The sequence below is a fragment of the Erinaceus europaeus genome, chromosome 9 (genome assembly GCF_950295315.1).
Source record: "Erinaceus europaeus chromosome 9, mEriEur2.1, whole genome shotgun sequence".
In the NCBI taxonomy this organism is placed as follows: Eukaryota; Metazoa; Chordata; class Mammalia; order Eulipotyphla; family Erinaceidae; genus Erinaceus; species Erinaceus europaeus.
Genome location: NC_080170.1, coordinates 90965971 through 90983900, shown reverse-complemented (window position 1 = coordinate 90983900; position 17930 = coordinate 90965971). Strand labels below are relative to the sequence as shown.

Below are 17930 nucleotides of genomic sequence, written 5' to 3'. Positions count from 1 at the left end.
GGAGGGCGAGAGAGACAGCAAAGCACCATTTACGCTTTATTTAATGCCCTTTGTTTCTGACAGTGGTGTTCCATTGTGGTTGCAAGGTTCAAATTGCGGGCCTCATACATGGTAGTGTGTACTTTCTACTCAATAAGCTATCTTTCAGCCCCAACCAGTCTTTTATCTTTTCCAGTGTGTTCCAATAGGATAGATTCTCAAGATATCAAATAAAGTGGGATCACTATGTCCAATCTCTGCCTTTAACTCCAGCACTGACCAAGACAGCACAGTCGTTTATTTTACCAGGGTCAGCTGAAAATAAGCATTACTATTAAGGCATTCAAAGAGATTTATTAGTAACGTTATTCAGCAAACTGAGGATTCAAATCAGAAAGACCATCAGATTTCTGAGTGCTGGCTACTCCTTTCTAAAGTTTTGGTCTGAGTTATATACAGCGAGTCCTGGTGGGGTCTGTGTACAAAAAAGATACATCTGGGAGTTGGGTGGTAGCGCAGCAGGTTAAGCGCATGTGGTGCCAAGCACAAGGACCAGCTTATAGATCCCAGTTCGAGCCCCTGGCTCCCCACCTGCAGGGGAATCGCATCACAAATGGTGAAGCAGGTCTGCAGGTGTCTATCTTTCTCTCCCCCTCTCTGTCTTCCCCCTCCTACTTCCATTTCTCTCTGTCCTATCCAACAATGACATCAATAACTACAACAATAAAGCAACAAGGGTAACAAAAGGGAATAAATACATAAATAAATATTTTTTTAAAAAGATACATCTATCTTTTAGCAAGGATAAAGGAAGATATCTAGTTCTAAGGAAAAGGTCTAACTATACAGCTTATCCCTGCTTCCTTCCTGTAGCAACTGCTACGCTGAGTAAGGAAGTATTCACCTTGATGTAAGCTCAATTTTATAGCAAAACTGATTATTTCATACACATCCCCCCCCCCCTTTCTGTTGAACAGCAGTTTCCCAGATCTGGGGCATGTTTTATGAACAATAGGACAATAGGGTTTTTCTTCAATCCACATCAGCAAGAGTTATCTTTTTTATTTAAAGATTTTTTTGAAAGATTTCTTTTTATTATATTTATTTATTCGATAAAGGCAGCCAGAAATCCAGAGGGAAGGGGATGATAGGGATAGAAACAAACACCTGCAACACTGCTTCACAACTCACAAAGCTTCCCCCCCTGCAGGTGGGGACCAGAGGCAGGAACCTGGGTCCTTGCACCTTGTAATGTGTGCTCAACCAGGTGTGCAATAAGTTAATTTTCAAACAAACCAACGTCCAACTGTGTGCATACATTACTATACAAAAGGGCCGGAGTTCGAAACCCATAGGTGAAGGGAGTACCTACAAAGGGGAAGCACAGCAGTGCTATTGTCTCTCACCTCCTCTCTCTGTCTGTGAAAGAAAAACAAATGGCCATTGGGAGTGGTAAAGTTGTGTACGCATGGGGTCCCAGTGATAACTCTGGCAGAAAAAAAAAATGGAACACTAAGTCTACTTGTTGAAATCCCAAAAATTATTTTAAAGAGTTTCAGAGTTAGAATTCAGAAACAAAAATGCAATCTAGTCAGCCAATTTTCTCTATTTTTTGAACTTCTGTATTTATTTATTTAAGCAAACAGTTGTCACTGGGACTGCACCACTCCAGGTTGACTTTTCCAAGTAAGAAAGTAGACACAGAATGAGGAGGGGCTAGGTGGTGGCACACCTGGTTGAGTGCACACCTTACAGTGTACAAGGACCCAGGTTCAAGCCCCTGGTCCCTACTTTCGAGTGAGGAGGAAGCTTCATGAGTGGTGAAGTAGTGCTGCAAGTGTCTCTGTCTCTATACTTCTCAATCTCCCCCTCTTCCCAACTTCTCTGTTTCTATCCAATAATAAGTAAACTTAGTTTTTTTAAAAAAGAGGAAAAAAAAAATAGACCCTCTGTCTTCCCCAGAAAAGAAAAAAGAGATAGAAAACACAATATCAAAGATTCCTTCAGTGCAGTAGAGGACCAGTTGCATTATGACAAAAGAAAGCACACTAAATGAATTATCATGCAGACCTTTAAAAAAATTTTATTGTTTTTTTATTTTAATCATAGAAAGAGAGACCAGAGCACTGCTTAGCTCTGGTTCATGGTGGTGCTGGGGAATGAACCTGGGACCCTGGAGCCTCAGGCATGAAAGTCTTTTGCAGAATCATGCTGTTTCCCCAGCATTGCCAAGCTCCCCCCCCCCTTCTTTTTTTTTAATGCAGTGCCTGGGCATGAACTTGGGTCCTCCTTGCTCTTGTGGGATTCCACAGAGAAGCCTCCTTGATCCTATTTTTATTCTATATTTTATTATTTATTTTTCTTTATTAGGGGATTAATGTTTTGCAGTCAATTATATATTTTTGAAAAAGTAAAAAGGAGAGAGGAAGAGTCCCCAAAGTACCACTCCAATATCTCTTAGTACTATCCATAGAATGCCCATGTGGTGCTAGGATGGAACCTACAGGCTCCTGCATGTGAAGGCATGTGTTCTACTCAACTGACTCAACTCCTGACCCCTCTCAATCATTGTTCTGTTATTGACCATGCATTTATTTTTCTTCCTGTGGAATAGACAGAATTCAGCATTTTGAACTGTTAAATGTTTTCTATAATATAGTGTTAAAATGGAGACAGTGGGTCAATGAACACTGAAAACACTCCTTGTTTTAAATGAAATTTAAAGTGAAGATGTGGCCACATCACTTGAGAAATGACTTTTTAACAGTTTGCCAACACATAAAAATACCAGAATCCTGGCATCCTTGCCAAGTTTCTCTATATTTTTTTTATCTATATCTTGTTATTTATGCTATAATAATGTTTTGTCTAGGCTCTCATTTGATTAAAGGTACCTATTGACATTCAAGACTCCCCTCTCTAGAATATAAAATATTCTGTTAAAATGTATCTAATATTTTATCAACGTTATTCTTCTATTAGGACCTCTTAATCCACTGAGATTTATGCAACATCATAAGGTGTGATCTGTATAAATCAAGAACTCATAGGCATTAAAGAAGTTAGAAAAATAACAAAAAGTTGAAAGGGAGGGAGGTACAACTATCAATAATTTCCAATTCTACTCCAAGTATTTATACAAACCAGACAAAAGGTCAGATCTTGTATGCATTTATGATACAAGTTAAACCTATCACTGGATCAGACCTATGAGTAACGTAGAAAGTTCAGGGGCTGGGTGGTGGAGCACCTAGTTGAGCGCACAAATTACTACACACAAGCTAAAGCTCCTGGTCCCCACCTTTACAAGGGGTGAAGTAGTCTATGCTGCAGGAAGCTTCCCTTCCCTCTCAATTTCTGTCTCTATCAAGTATCACGAAGAAAAAAGTCACTGAAAGTCTAGCATTTTTTGCTTTTGGTATTTCGAATTTTGGGGGATGTTGAAATGATGTCCCAGTATCTAGGCATGGTGGCTTACTATTTCTCCCTGGGATTTCAACTGTGAAATGTCTGCCAATCCACAGATTGGTAGTCTGTGAAGTCCACTAAAAAGATTCCAAAATGAAGCAGAATCAACAGGAAAAAACAACAACAACAACAAAAAACAGCTACGGGCTAGAAGTGGCCCGCGCATGCGCGCTGTCTTAGCTTCCATACAAAAGCCCCCTCTGCTGGTGGCGCATGCGCGGCCCCGCTGGCGGTGCGTTTTGCACGGTCTCTGCTGTAAACCTACGCAGGGCGCGGGGACTGCTGGGAAGATGGCGGGTGTGAGCATGGCGGCTGTGGCGTCCTGGCTGCCAGCTCGGAGGTGGGGCAGGGCTATCGTCTCCTTTGGTTTACCTCGTGGTCTCGGCACCTTACTAACACGGAATCCCAACTGGGCGCCACGGTGGCTCCCAGGTCAGTATCCGAAAGGCGGGAGTGGGATGCGTTCTTTCAAACTTCCCGAATCCCGCCCATCCCTGCCCCATGCCTTTTTGCCAACCCCATTCAAAAAGTGCTCTCCCACCCATCCTCAGCCCCCCAGCTCCAGGAGCGATGGGCGCTTCTGCTGAAGCCTGTGAGGCGAGCCCGCCCCTGGGGTCATCCGGACATCCCGTGTCCTTGCTGGCGGCAGTTGAATCCTGCTCTCTGCTGCCTCCCCTGCAATAGGCGCCAGCTTGGGGGACGCTGAAGACGTGCACTTGATGAGCTGCTTATGTGTCTTCTTGTTTTCTCTTAAGATTCTATCTGGTTTTCAGACCCGGATTGTTAAAGTGCTTAGACTTACTCTCCCTCGAATTGAGGGAATTACATAACAACTGTAAAATACATATATTTGCAGCATGCCACCGTGGAACTTGACTTCTGCAAATCGTCTTCTCAGTGTGCTCACTCCCAGTGAAAGCTATAATCATTACACAGTAGCCCCAGCACGTGAATATCTTCATCTTGTGTTCAGGGCCTCCCTGCTCATCCCCCCTTCTCTTCCCACCTCACCTCTCCTCAGTTCAAACTATGCAATCTACCTTAAGCAAGGCCTTTTATTTTATTTTATTTTATTTTATTTTATTTTTACTTTGTTGCTTCACATCCTTGTCACAACTGTTGGTGCATAGTGCTTAGAATGGACATCAATATCTTTGCAGATACTTTTGTTTTTGGTTTTAAGTTTTAAATATACAATAAATTCAGTTTAATTTGCATTTGATTGTTCACAACCACAGTGAAGTACCTACAGTGATGTAAGTTTATGGAGTATTGTATTCCTTCATCTATTAAGCAATCATCTACACACATATACACCAAGATTTGTACTAATTCAGAGTATTTAATGGTTACAATGTTAAAAACCTGTTCACTCAGAACTCATCAAAACTAAATAAATTACCTCTTGAGGAAAGGGTAGTGTTATCTTGAAAAAGATGCAAAGAATTTTTTGACTTACTAAAGAAATGGGAAAGGAATATATTTTCTTTGGATACAGTCTACCAGCCAGCACAGTGTCCTTTATTAATCCTGTATTTTAGGTTATTTCACTTCACTTCACCTCACTGAGACACCAACGCACTGTTCAGTTTTGACATATGGTAGTGTTGGCATTGAACTAGGGGCCTCAAAGCCACAGGCATGAAAAACTTAAGCATAACCCTTATGTTGTCTCTCCCAGCCCTAGTCTACCTAAAAGAGACTGAGAAGTTGAGGAAGGCAAATTAATATAAAATTTGTATATTCAGATAAAAAATCACTAAGGAAATACAAACACCTAATGTATTTGGCAAGAGTGGGATTATAAGTGACTTTCTTTTTTAATGTCTTTATTCTTAGGAATAAGTATTAATTTTTATAGTAGAAAAAAGTTCAACAGTGAAATAATATTGGGAGGTCGACACTGAGCTGATGTGCACTGTTTAAAAAAAAAAAAAAACGGTGCTGGGCAGTAACGCAGGGATTAAACACAAGGACCAGCATAAGGATCCCAGTTCAAGCCCCTTATGAAGCACCCCCCCCCTTGCAGGTGTCTGTCTTTCTCTCCACCTCTCTGTCTTCCCCTCCTCAGTTTCTCTCTGTCCTAGCCAACAACAATGACATCAACAACAACAATAAAATAATAACAAGAGCAACAAAAATGGGAAAAAATGGTCTTTAGGAGCAGTGGATTTGTTGTGCAGGCACCGAGCCCCAGAGATAACCCTGGAGGCAAAAGAAAAAGAAAAAGAAAAAAAAAAAAGAAAAATCTACAAAATCTAGAAATAGTATTTGATATCAATTTGATAAGTACAGTTAAGTTGAAGATATGTGCAGTTATCCAAAAACTGTTTGCAAACTTTATGTTTTATGTATTTTGTTTAGCTTGCAGACAAAAGACATCACTCTCTTTCCTTAATCGACCAGACCTTCCCAGCCTGGCTTATAGAAAGCTAAAAGGCAAAAGTCCAGGAATTATCTACATCCCTGGCTATCTTTCTAATATGAATGGTACAAAAGCATTGGCGATTGAGGAATTTTGCAAGTCGCTAGGTCACGCCTGTATAAGGTAGGAACAATGCACTTCAGAGAAAATAATGCTGCCATCTAACATGGCAATGGAAAATTACTTGTACTCTAACCAGTCAAAGTAAATGCCAACATTTGTATAGATTGATTCATTTCAGTATCCTAGAAACTTTCATCTTGTGATTTAGGGTTCCTGTAAATGCAGCCTCTAGAAGTCTTGAATGTTCTCTGTGCCTGATTCAGCATTGCTGGCAGAAAATGAAACTATTAGTAACTAAGCTTTTTTAGTTACAATAACCTAACATAAAGTATGATGAGTTACTAATTGGCTTCTTGTAAACTCTTTGGATCACATTGTGATGTTTCCATTGGATATTTGAAATTTTAATCACTGGGCATATTTTATATGTACATCTTATTTCTAAAGTGGATATTAAAAATAATATATGTACTTGAAAATATTGTACAGCTTCTGTAATCTGAAAATATACAAGCGTAACTATGGATGTACGTGGTTTAACTAAAACTTAATTTTACAACTAATATTTTATATTGGCAATCATTTTAATAAAATGCTTTTTATACACACTATTACTGGGTTTTGTACATACAACAATTATTTAGTACCTTATTTACCAGAAGAAACAGTATAGTTTAGTAGAATGATCACTGGCCTGAATTCACGGAACATGGGTTCTAGAATAGAATCAATTCTAGCAACAATTAATTGTGTTAAGATGACTTAGTTTCTAAATACCATTTTTTATCCTGTGTGTCACAGGGAATTTAATGCTATATCAATATGTGTAAGAAAAAAACTAGCAGGTTGAATAAATCCGTTTGGAGAGAGAATAGTTGTACAGACACAGTAAGGTACTATGATAGTCTGGTTTTAAGATGACAAAGACCTGCACCAAAATACTGGAAGATCTCTCTCTCTTTCTCTCTTTGCATCCGTGCCTCTCTGTGTATCTTTCTATCTCTTTCTCCCATACATGCAACTCTTTACTTGAGATAAAATAAGCTAAATAAAGTCACTGACTACTATGTGGGGAATGTATGTTATGAGGATAAGAAACTGAAACCGGGAGACTATTGTAATCCTGGCAAGAGGCTAGTGATTTGGACCAGGCTGGTAGCAGTAGAGGAAGTGACAAAATGAGTGGGTCTATTGATCTATTGATAGAAGATATTTAAAGGTTAAGCCAATGGGCTGGCAAAGTAGCTCACTTGGATTGTGTGCTGTTGCCATGTATGTGGCCCAGGTTCAAGCCTTGGTCCCCACCACACTGGAGGAAGCATCAGTACTATGGTATCGCTCTTTCTGTGTGTCTGTCTGTCTCTCTTTTTGTCTCTTTATCTAAAGCAGTCATCTCAGAATAGGGAAGCCTTGGTGATAACAACAACAACAAAAAAAAAAATAGGTGTGGAGTCAGGCGGTAGTGCAGCAGGTTAAGCGCACGTGGCAGCAAAGCGCAAGGGCCAGACTGGCATAAGGATCCTGGTTCCGAGTCCCCAGCTCCCTACCTGCAGGGGAGTCGCTTCACAGGAGGTGAAGTATATCTGTAGGTGTCTTTCTCTCCTCTCTGTCTTCCCCTCCTCTCTCCATTTCTCTCTGTCCTGTCCAACAACAATAATAACTACAACAATAAAACAACAAAGGCACAAAAGGGAATAAATATTTAAAAAATACATTTATAATAATAATGGTGATAATAATAATTAAATATTAGAGTTCTCTGAGCACACTGGTAATAACTACAACAATAAAACAAGGGCCACAAAAGGGAATAAATAAATAAAATAATTCAAATGTATGTTGAATTCAGTAGGTTATTTTAATATGTTGTAAGCATTTTACTAATGATGAATGTGTTGTCATCTTCAAAAGTCAAGGAAGCAAATATATAGATAAATATCTAGCTGTAGTTATTTTCTTCTTTTACTTGTTTCCAGATTTGATTACTCTGGAGTTGGAAAATCAGATGGGAACTTGCAAGAATCCACAGTAGGAAAATGGAGAAAAGATGTCCTTTCTGTAATTGATCATTTAGCTGAAGGCCCACAGGTGAATATTTCTGTTAAAGATGCAAATTATTGACTGTAGTCTCATGGTATCTGTGTCAAGATTTAATTATCTATTAATGGAAGAAAGAGAACCAGAACACCTGGAAAATGTGGTACCAGGACTCAAATTTGGGACCTTATGCTTGCAGGTCTTGTACCTGTACCTTACTGCCATTGCATCTCCCAGGTCACATGCCATTTAAATGTTTTCCTTTAGATACAAAGACATTGAATATTTCAAATATTTAATAGGTTTGATACTTGGTTCAAAATAAACAGAGATAGCACTTTTAATTTTTGTCATTTATTCTTTATTACATACTTAACATTTTAACAGGATATAATCATAGTTTAAATTCTGCTTTGTGCTACGTATTAAACATCTGAGAGTCAATGTCTATAAAAGTAAAAAAATAAGTTTCATATTTTATAAAAGTGCCATTTGCAGTCAAGAAGGAGAATTTCCTCTTTACATCCAACATTTTTACTTTTAGATACTAGTTGGATCTAGTCTTGGTGGATGGCTGATGCTTCATGCTGCAATTGCACGGCCAGGAAAAGTGGTTGCCCTTATTGGTATTGCTACAGCTGTCGATGGCCTAGTAACACAGTTTAATCAACTTCCAGTTGAGGTAAGTCACAGGCAGTCTCGGTATATAGCTCTCTAATCATTCTTCTGTTCCCTCATTCTTTACATATTTGTGTGTCATCTACCTTTTACTTCCTTGCTATGCTATCCCATCTTATATCTTAGCTGCTTTTTTTTGTATGCAATCTCTTTGCCTTTAACTATGATCAGGAGCAGAAGTGAAAATTTTTACTGTCACCTTTATTTCTGAGAATGTTAACACCTCGCTATTGGGCTAGCCTTTGAATTGACTACTCATTATCCCATTCTGTGGACACTAGAGGGCATCAGAAAGGATGTGCAGCTTTAGAAGCCAAAGCTGCTTGATCAAATTGTCTTCATATACTTTCTTCGTAGTGTAGAACTTAAAAAATTTATACTTTATATCATTAATGATCTTTTTTGAGATTTTACAAAGTTAAATTTGTTCTTCATTCAAGCCAATGGCAGGTAACAAAGCTAGTTAAAGATCATGAACTTTTTAAAAAATTTTATTTATAGTTGCCCTTGTTATCTTTTTATTCTTGTAGTTATTGATGTTGTCGTTGTTAGATAGGTCAGAGAGAAATAGAGAGGAGAGGGGAAGAAAAAGATAGACATTTGCAGACCTGCTTCACCACCTGTAAAGCAACTCCCCTGCAGGCTGGGAGCTGGGGGCTCAAACCGGGATCCTTATGCCCATCCTTGCACTTTGTACCATGTGTGCTTAACCCACTGCGCTACCGCCCGACTCCCAAAGATCATCATGAACTTTTAAATACAACTTGAAACAGTAATTTCCTACTTGAACCAATAACTCATGAAACCAAATTCTTATTACTGTGATTATAAATTATAAATAATGCTAAATAGTTTGAGGATGATTAATATTTTTGCTTTAGATAATTGGTTTACATGTTTAAATGTAGAGAATGTTAATATAGTTATATACACACAATTTTTCATATGTTTTCTATGTTACCTAGATTTTCTTTTTTCCTTTTTTTTTTCTTACTAAGACATTGTTCAACTCTGAAATATAGAGGTTTAATTCAGTCTGAGACTTGGGAGCCTCAGGCATGAACATAATTTTACAAAACCAGTGTACTATTTTTTTGAAATTTTTTATTAGTGATTTAATAATGATTAACAAGATTACAGGGGTACAGTTCCACACAGTTCCCACCGCCAGAGTTCCATGTCCAATCTTTCTCTATCAGAAGTTTCCCTATTCTTTATCCCTCTGGGCGTATGGACCAAAATTCTTTATGGGGTGCAGAAGGTGGAAGATATGGCTTTGGTAATTGCTTCTCCACTGAGCATGGACATTAGCAGCTTGATCCATCCCCCCCCCCCCCACCTGTTTATATCTTTCCCTAATGGAGCAGGGCTCTGGAGAAGTGAGGTCCCAGGGCATATTAGTGAGGTTTCCTGCCCAGGGAAATCAAGATGGTGCCATGGTACTATCTGCAACTGGTGGCTGAAAGGTAGTAAAATATAAAGCAAGACAAATGGTTTAATAATCAGGAACCCAAAGATAAGAATAGAACAGATGAAACTAGGGATCTTCATATGGGGAGGATCTAGGAAGTCTATTTTAGTTATGTTTCAAGGGGCCCATGACTTTAGTGAATTTTGCCTGAGCCTGATACCTAACATGCAGATGAACTAAAAGTATTGTCTGGGAAGATGGTGTCATAGTTGAAAATAAGACTAGAAAGGTGGATTAGGGCAGAGAGTAGCTTCCAAATATGAGGAAAGTATATAAATACCATTAACTGTAAACCCCATCAGTCTGACCTAGGGCCCAGAGCTATTCATATTTAGCACAGGAGACTGTAACCTCTGAGTCCCTGTCTATCTGAGCTTGCAGTCCATGGCCACAGAAAGGAACATTCTAGGCTTCACTCATTTCCGGACCAGTCTTCCTCAAGTGGCAGTATAGGTTGACCCTTAGGGGCCATCCCTACCATTGCTGCTCTAATTGAATGTAAGAGGGCTTATGACAATGTTCCTGATGGAAGTGACCAGTGAGAGTGGAAAGAAGGATCTATTAGAGGTCTAGGCCCATTGTATCTATGTGGAAATCCAAGGATTCCCTAACTAGAGCCCCAGATGATGGGGTGGTCTGATATTGGCCAAAAAGGCCATCTTTAAAGTGTGCCAGTCTCTTCTTCTTATCCAGCTTTTGTAGTCCTTTCTTTATCTGATGAGGTTAGACTTAAAGTGATTAAAGGGAAGTGAAGTAGGGGGTAGAAGAGGAGGGTGTCTAGGCTTAAGTAGTAAATATTTGCTTAGATACTTTATGCTGTCTTCTTTTTAAAAAAATTTATTTATAAAATAAAAAATATCAAGACCATATGATAAGAGGGGTACAATTCCACACAATTCCCACCACCAGAGTTCTGTATCCCATCCCCTCCCTTGAAAGCTTTCCTATTCTTTATCCCTCTGTGAGCATGGACCCAGGATTATTATGGAGTGCATAAGGTGGAAAGTCTGGCTTTTATAATTGCTTCTCTGCTAGACATGGGCATTGATAGGTCGATCCATACCCCCCAGCTTGTCTCTATCTTTCCCTAGTGGGGCAGAGCTCTGGAGAGGTGGGGCTCGAGGACACATTGTCACCAATGCCTAGGGAAATCAGGTTGGCGTCATGGTAGCATCTGCGACTTGGTGGCTGAAAAAGCATTAAGGTATAAAACAGAACAAATTATTCAATAGTCTGGAACCTAAAGGCTAGAATATAGCAAATGAGATTTGGGGTCTCCATTTTGGAAAAAGCTGGTAGGTATATTCCAATGGGGCTCATGACTTTACTAACCTTTGTATGAACCTGACAGCTAACATGCAGGTGGACCAAAGACATTGTGTGGGAAGTTGGTTTCAAAGTTGGAAATAGGATTAGAAAGCTGGATCAGGGAAGAGAGTAGCTCCCAAATATGGGAAAGGTATATAAATTTTGTTAACTGTAAACCCCATGAGTTTGATCTGGGCCCATATTCATTATAGGAGCCTGTGTAACCTCTGCATCCCTGTAGATCTGAGCTGGTATTCTATGGTCATAGCTAGGAATGTTCTGGGCTGCATTCATTGCCAGATCCATCTTCCTCAAGTGGTAGAGTGTGTTGGCCCAACCTCCCTTCAGTGAATGGAGCCGTCCCTACCATTGTTGATCCACATTGAGGGCAAGATCCTTTAGGGTCCCACAAAAGGGTACTCTGTGTTGTTCCTGATGGAGATGACCAATGACAGTGGAGAGAGGCATCTGTTAGAAGTCTAGGCCCATCATGTCTGTGTGGGAATCCCAGGCTCCCCTGACTAGGGCCCCAGGTTCTATCGCTTTGTTAGGAAGTACATCACCCAAAATGGAATTAAGGAGTCCTGTGAACTAGGAACAGTCTCACCAGGGTACTGGAGCTGAAGGGTTGACATCACAGGCCTGTCGTCTGTGGACACAGTCCGAAGTGATACATGTTGAGGTGGTATTGGTTGCATTGATTAGGTTGAGATCAGCAGATGCAGTATCAATTGGTATGGGTCAAGAGAAGTGTCCTGAAAAACCAGCCCCACTCCAGAGGTTGCAGAACTGAGAGAAACTGTTTTATTTTTTTTTTTAGTCTGAATTTCTTTTTTTATTATTATTTATTTATTTATTTATTTCCCCTTTTGTTGCCCTTGAAATAGGGTTTTATATAGTGGATTTTATGGGGAAGGTTCTTGCTGTCTTAGGGTTATAACTATAAATAGTTATAACCAAGTTATTCAGAAATTTGGTTTGAAACTCCCATTGTTAGGATTTTCTGTATCATACAAGACCTCACCATGATTTATGTCATTTAATGCTATTTGCATGTAGCTGTATCTTATATAGTGATGCCACCAGTTGCTTCTGTTCTCCCTGGTCTAAGCTTATATATGGTGTCTACTTGCTTGCTGTACTTACTGAGTTTAAGTTTACTCACTGGAGACTACTGACTACACTGGACACTTTTACTTTGAGGTATATATATTCCCCCAACTTATGGATACATGTGCACATGAACCCTGTCCCTTAAGCTCTGGTCTATATCTAAGGTTTGTAACTTCGTAAGAAAACACACCGTTTAAAATAGAACTAAGTAGTCCCATGTGGTAGGAAAGTCTCACTAGATCATTAGAGTTGGAGGGCTGACACCTCAGACTTGGCATCTCTGGGTACAGTCCAAAGGGAAAGGAAACGTGGCGTGGTGGCACTGGTTGCACCGGCTGCCTTTCTTCTATTACCATTTTCAAAAAAAATAAGACACCCACCTTTTTTTAGAAGTCAGAAATGCTCTCCACAGCATTGAATACAAGGTCCTTAAACTATTTTTGTCTTTATTATTTATCTCTGTTGATCTTTCCAAAGGGTTTGTTCTATTCAGAAAATAATCTTTATGCTCTAAAATACCTAAAATATTGGAAGTGCCAATAATGTGGGAAGGTTAATTATGTTAGCTTGACTATAATGGGTTAGTATGCAGCCTTTCAAAAACTTTTTATAGGACTTTTTAAACTCATAAATATATATGTTAAATCAAGTAGAATAAAAAGCTGTATGTGGTTGCCTGGAAGTAGCAAATGATAGAACCCATAATTTAGAAATGTGAGGTCCTAGGGCCAGGCAGAGTTGTACATGGTACAGCATATATGTTATGGTGTGCCAACATTGTTCAAACCTCCCCAGACCCACCTGCAGGGGGAAAGTTTCATGAGAAGGAAAGCAGTACTACAGGTGTCTTTTCCTTCACACACACACACACACACACACACACACTCTCTCTCTCTCATTTCCCTCTTTCTTTCTATCTCTCCTTTCCCTCTCAATCTATCTAATAAATCTTTTTTAAAATGTGAGTTACTGTGATGTATTCCCAGTACTGAATATGATAAGAGTAATGCTTTGTTGTTTCTCTCGCTTCTCTCCCCAAGTAGCAAGTAAATAAATGTTAAAATATACGTATATAAATGTTAAAATATACCTATATACGTATACGTATATAGGTAGCATATAGCTGTACAGAGCTGGACTTAAAAGTTTGAGGCCCATAGTTTGATCCCTGGCACAACACATGCCACATAATGCGCTGTGACCTCTATATCGAGTGAAATACATAAAATTTTAACAAAACTATTTATGACTGTAGGTCAGATATATCCCAACATTTATGTGTATATGTCACACATGGAAATAATGAAAAATAATGGAAGGAAGACAAATTATTATTGATTGTTATAGCCATGAAGTTTGATTATGGATTATTTATTCCTTTTTATGTATTTTTATACTTAATGTAGATCTATCACTTAGAAATGCTTAGGGCTAATTATAATATAAAAAGAAATTAATCAAGAATCTAAAGAGTACCAACTATTTCATTTTAAGTGTAAACAAACTATTACTGCTCAGTTTACATGATTTTTCTACAAGTACTTTTTAATAGAAAGTGATTATTATTTTTTTTTTTTTAATTTTTTTTTTAAGAAAGGATTAGTGAACAAAAGCATAAGGTAGGAGGGGTACAACTCCACACAATTCCCAACACCCAATCCCCATAACCCACCCCCTCCCCTGATAGCTTTCCCATTCTCTATCCCTCTGGGAGCATGGACCCAGGGTCGTTGAGGGATGCAGAAGGTAGAAGGTCTGGCTTCTGTAATTGCTTCCCCGCTGAACATGGGCGTTGACTGGTCGGTCCATACCCCCAGTCTGCCTCTCTCTTTCCCTAGTAGGGTGTGACTCTGGGGAAGCTGAGCTCCAGGACACATTGGTGGGGTCTTCAATCCAGGGAAGCCTAGCCAGCATCCAACAATTTTTTAAATTGTTTTTATTGAACAGTTGTTTACGAGTCTTACTGCCTCAGGGGTATAATTTTTCCTCTCTCCTAAAAGTGTATCAGCTTCTCTCACTTTCCAACAAAGTGTCATACCCTTTCAACATAGAGCATTGAGCTCCTAACATCTTTTTGTCCTACCTACTTCCCTATCTTCCCCCCTCACTTTTGCACCCTCAGTTCTGCTGAAATAGACCATAAGTTTATTAATGTTTCACTCTGTTTTTTCCAGCTTTGTTTGTTTTTATTTATTTATTTTTAATGGAAGAGATACACAGAGGGAAAGAGAGACCAGAGCACTGCTCAGCTTTGGCTTGTGGTAGTGCTGGGGATTGAACCTGGGACCTCAGAGCTTTAGGCATGAAAGTCTTTTGCATAACCATTATGCTGTCTCCCCAGCCCCTAGCTTTGTTTCTTAAACCCCACTTATGAGTGAGATTCCCCAATATTTGTCTTTCTCCATCAGTCTTGTTTCACTTAACATGATCCCCTTTAGAGTCATTCACGCTATAGCAAAGGACAAGATTTCATCTTTTCCAGTAACTGATCAGCAGTACTATGAATAGGTGCCACAATTTCTTATCTACTCATCTTGGATTGCTTGAAGTCTTGACTACTACATACAATGTTCAATGAGGAAACATATAGATATATCTCCCTGGGGGCCAGATGATGGTGCCCCTGGTAAGTGTATTAGGCTACAGTGTGCAAGGAACCGGATCAAGTACCTGGTCCCCACTTGCGGGGCGAAAACTTCACAAGTGGTGAAACAGTCATGCAAGTGTCTATCCCTCCTTCTGTCTCTTCCTTTCCCTCTCAATTTCTCTCTGTTTCTGTCCAAAATAAATAAATAATTTTTTTTCAAAAGACATGTATGTTTGAGCTAGTGTTTCGTGCTGTTTCAGTAGGAGAGGAATTGCCAGGTCATATGGTCTATTTTTAGTATTTTGAGAAATTTCCATGCTGTTTTCCATAGACCCTAAACAAAATCATATAGTGAAAAAGAGTTCTTTTTTTTTTTTTCAGGTCTTCACCTTCTATCATTTTTGATGTATGAGACTATCACAGTTGTAAGGTAGTTTCTCATTTTTTTTCTCAGCTAGCATTTCTTTGATAATCAGTGACACTGAGCTTTTTTTTTTTTTTTATGTGATTATTTGCCATATGTGTATCTTCTTGGTGAAGTGTCCATTCACTTCTTTTTCCTCTCTCTCTCTCTCTCTCTTTTTTTTTTTTTTTTTTTTGGTTAAACTTGTTCAATGAGTTTTTTGAGTTCTTTATGTGTCTTGGTTATTAGCCTTATGGCATATGGCTATCTTCTCATTCAGCAGGACGTCTTTTTGTTTTGATGGTGTTTTGTTGTACAGGATTTAAGTTCTGGTGTGATCTTACTGATTTATTTTTGCTTTCGTATTTTTTGCTGTTGGTCTTGAGTTTCTGAAGCCAACATCATGGCATGTTCTGTAGATGTTTTCTTCTATGCATTTTATGGTTTCTAGTCTAATACCCAAGTCTTTAACTCTTTAAGTATGTAGATCTGATTCTTATCCAAAACAAGAGGTGTTTTTTGTTGTTGTTTTTGTTGTTTTCCATTCTGTAAGACTCAGCAAGACAAAACCTGTCTATTCTTCTTCTACCTACTCCCAATTTAAGATGCTTTTAGTATTATGATGGTGAAATCTAAACTGCTTTTATTCCTGAGATTTGATATTATGATATTAATAATAAATATAATATATTAATAAAAATCATAATGATATTATGATATTTGATATTATATTATAATATTTGATATTATATTAACTTGTACTTTTCCCCTCCTTAATTTAAGGTATTACATGGTAAAGTTAAATAAAGCAAGTAAGTTTGCGTACTAAATATAACAGTTACTGCTTTTCAACTTTGAACATAAACTTCCTTAAACTCTTAATACCCTCCTAGGTGAATAAAAGATAGTAACAGTTATTATCAGGACTTTTACAAGAGTCTGCATGTAAAATTCTTGAGGTAGTACCTTACATATCTAATTATTTGATATTATTGCTAAGTTTTGTTATTTTTGTTCTCTTCCTTAAAGATTGCTTCCCATAGACTAAAACTACTGTATGTTTAATGTCTAATAACTTTATTCTTCTATTTTTTCCCAATAGGTGAAAAAAGAAATTGAGTTAAAAGGTGTGTGGACCATGCCAACAAAATACAATGAAGAAGGTTTTTACCACATTCAGTATAGTTTCATTAAAGAAGCTGAACACCACTGCTTGTTGCATAGCCCTATTCCTGTGAACTGTCCTGTGAGATTGCTGCATGGCATGAAGGATGACATCATACCTTGGCATACATCCATACAAATTGCCGACAGGTTAATCAGCACAGATGTAGATGTCATCCTCAGAAAACACAGTGAACACCGAATGAAAGAAAAAGCGGACATTCATCTTCTCGTGTGCACTATTGATGATTTAATTGACAAGCTTTCAGTTGTAGGTATTTAGAATCACAGTTTTAGTTGGCATGTAAACTAGTGAGTCTGAAGATTGGAAGAAGAATAACCCAAATACTTAGAAGTTTGTTCCTTCTTTCCTATGTTTTATCAATATCACATAAGTATTTATTTAATAATGTATGCACACAAGTGATATAAATTGTTAAGAAAGCACCAACTGTTGTTTGAAATTGTTTCTCTGTCAATCCTTTCTTTAGTCTTTGTTATCACATAAATGTGTTCTTTTTTCTTTTTACTCAAGAGATACTTAGTTTTTGATGTTTCTCTTAACTGCCAACCCATAATAGCACTCTTCTATCTAGAATTATTAATAAAACTTGAACTATTTTTGTTTGATAGAAGTCTATATGGAGATTTGTAAAATTACTTCTGACCTTAAAAGGCAATTCATGGTGTATTGCACCAAAGTAAAGGACTTGGGTGGGTTGTGGGGAGGGTTCAGGTCCTGGAACATGATGTCAGAAGACATAGTGGAGGTTGAATTGTTATGTGGAAACCTGAGAAATGTTATACATGTACAAACTACTATGTTTTATTTTTTTTACTGTATTTTATTGTTGACTGTAAACCATTACCCTCCCCCCAATAAAAAATGCAGTTCACAAGATAATAGGAAAATATTGAAGTAATTCTGAAATTATTAGTGAAAGCATAATAAAGTTAAAAGAATCTTATATAAAATATTTTACATCTTAGAATTGCCTTTAAACTTAATATTATCATTTTTAAAGGCAAAAAATTAGTACTAGAAGGAGATACGTAATTTCCTAACATTGTTTTATTTATTTATTTTAAGAGTCATTTTATTGGGGGTTCATTGAAAGATGCAATGCAAAGTCAGCAAAGAAAAGGTATATGGTTTGTGTGAAGTCTGATAAAACTTAGTGCAGGCTTTTGAGAATCATCACCTAGTGGAGTCAAGGATAAATGTAAGTTTTTA

The 17930-nt window shown here is 38.1% G+C and overlaps 1 protein-coding gene across 2 annotated transcripts; it reads left to right on the top strand.

Annotated features, from left to right (window-relative positions):
- The first annotated feature begins 3704 nt into the window (after nt 1–3704).
- On the top strand, nt 3705–17600 carry ABHD10 (abhydrolase domain containing 10, depalmitoylase). Of its 2 annotated transcripts, XM_007516331.3 has the most exons (5): nt 3705–3879; nt 5812–5995; nt 7912–8023; nt 8517–8654; nt 16635–17600. In XM_007516331.3, exons 1-5 carry the CDS (start codon nt 3738–3740, stop codon nt 16977–16979), a joined length of 921 nt encoding a protein of 306 aa, XP_007516393.2. In that variant the 5' UTR covers nt 3705–3737; the 3' UTR covers nt 16980–17600. The 2 variants fall into 2 exon arrangements, with proteins under 2 accessions (XP_007516393.2, XP_060054361.1); XM_060198378.1 differs by lacking the exon at nt 5812–5995 and having other exon boundaries at nt 3747–3879.
- The last annotated feature ends 330 nt before the right edge of the window (nt 17601–17930 follow it).

What these genes read in the sequence shown, in the direction of transcription:
- ABHD10 (XM_007516331.3), top strand. Translation starts at nt 3,738, where the DNA reads ATGGCGGGTGTGAGCATGGCGGCTGTGGCGTCCTGGCTGCCAGCTCGG. An exon ending in GGCGCCACGGTGGCTCCCAG is followed by an intron (nt 3,880 to 5,811) that starts GTCAGTATCCGA and finishes TATTTTGTTTAG; the next exon opens with CTTGCAGACAAAAGACATCA. An exon ending in TTAATCAACTTCCAGTTGAG is followed by an intron (nt 8,655 to 16,634) that starts GTAAGTCACAGG and finishes TTTTCCCAATAG; the next exon opens with GTGAAAAAAGAAATTGAGTT.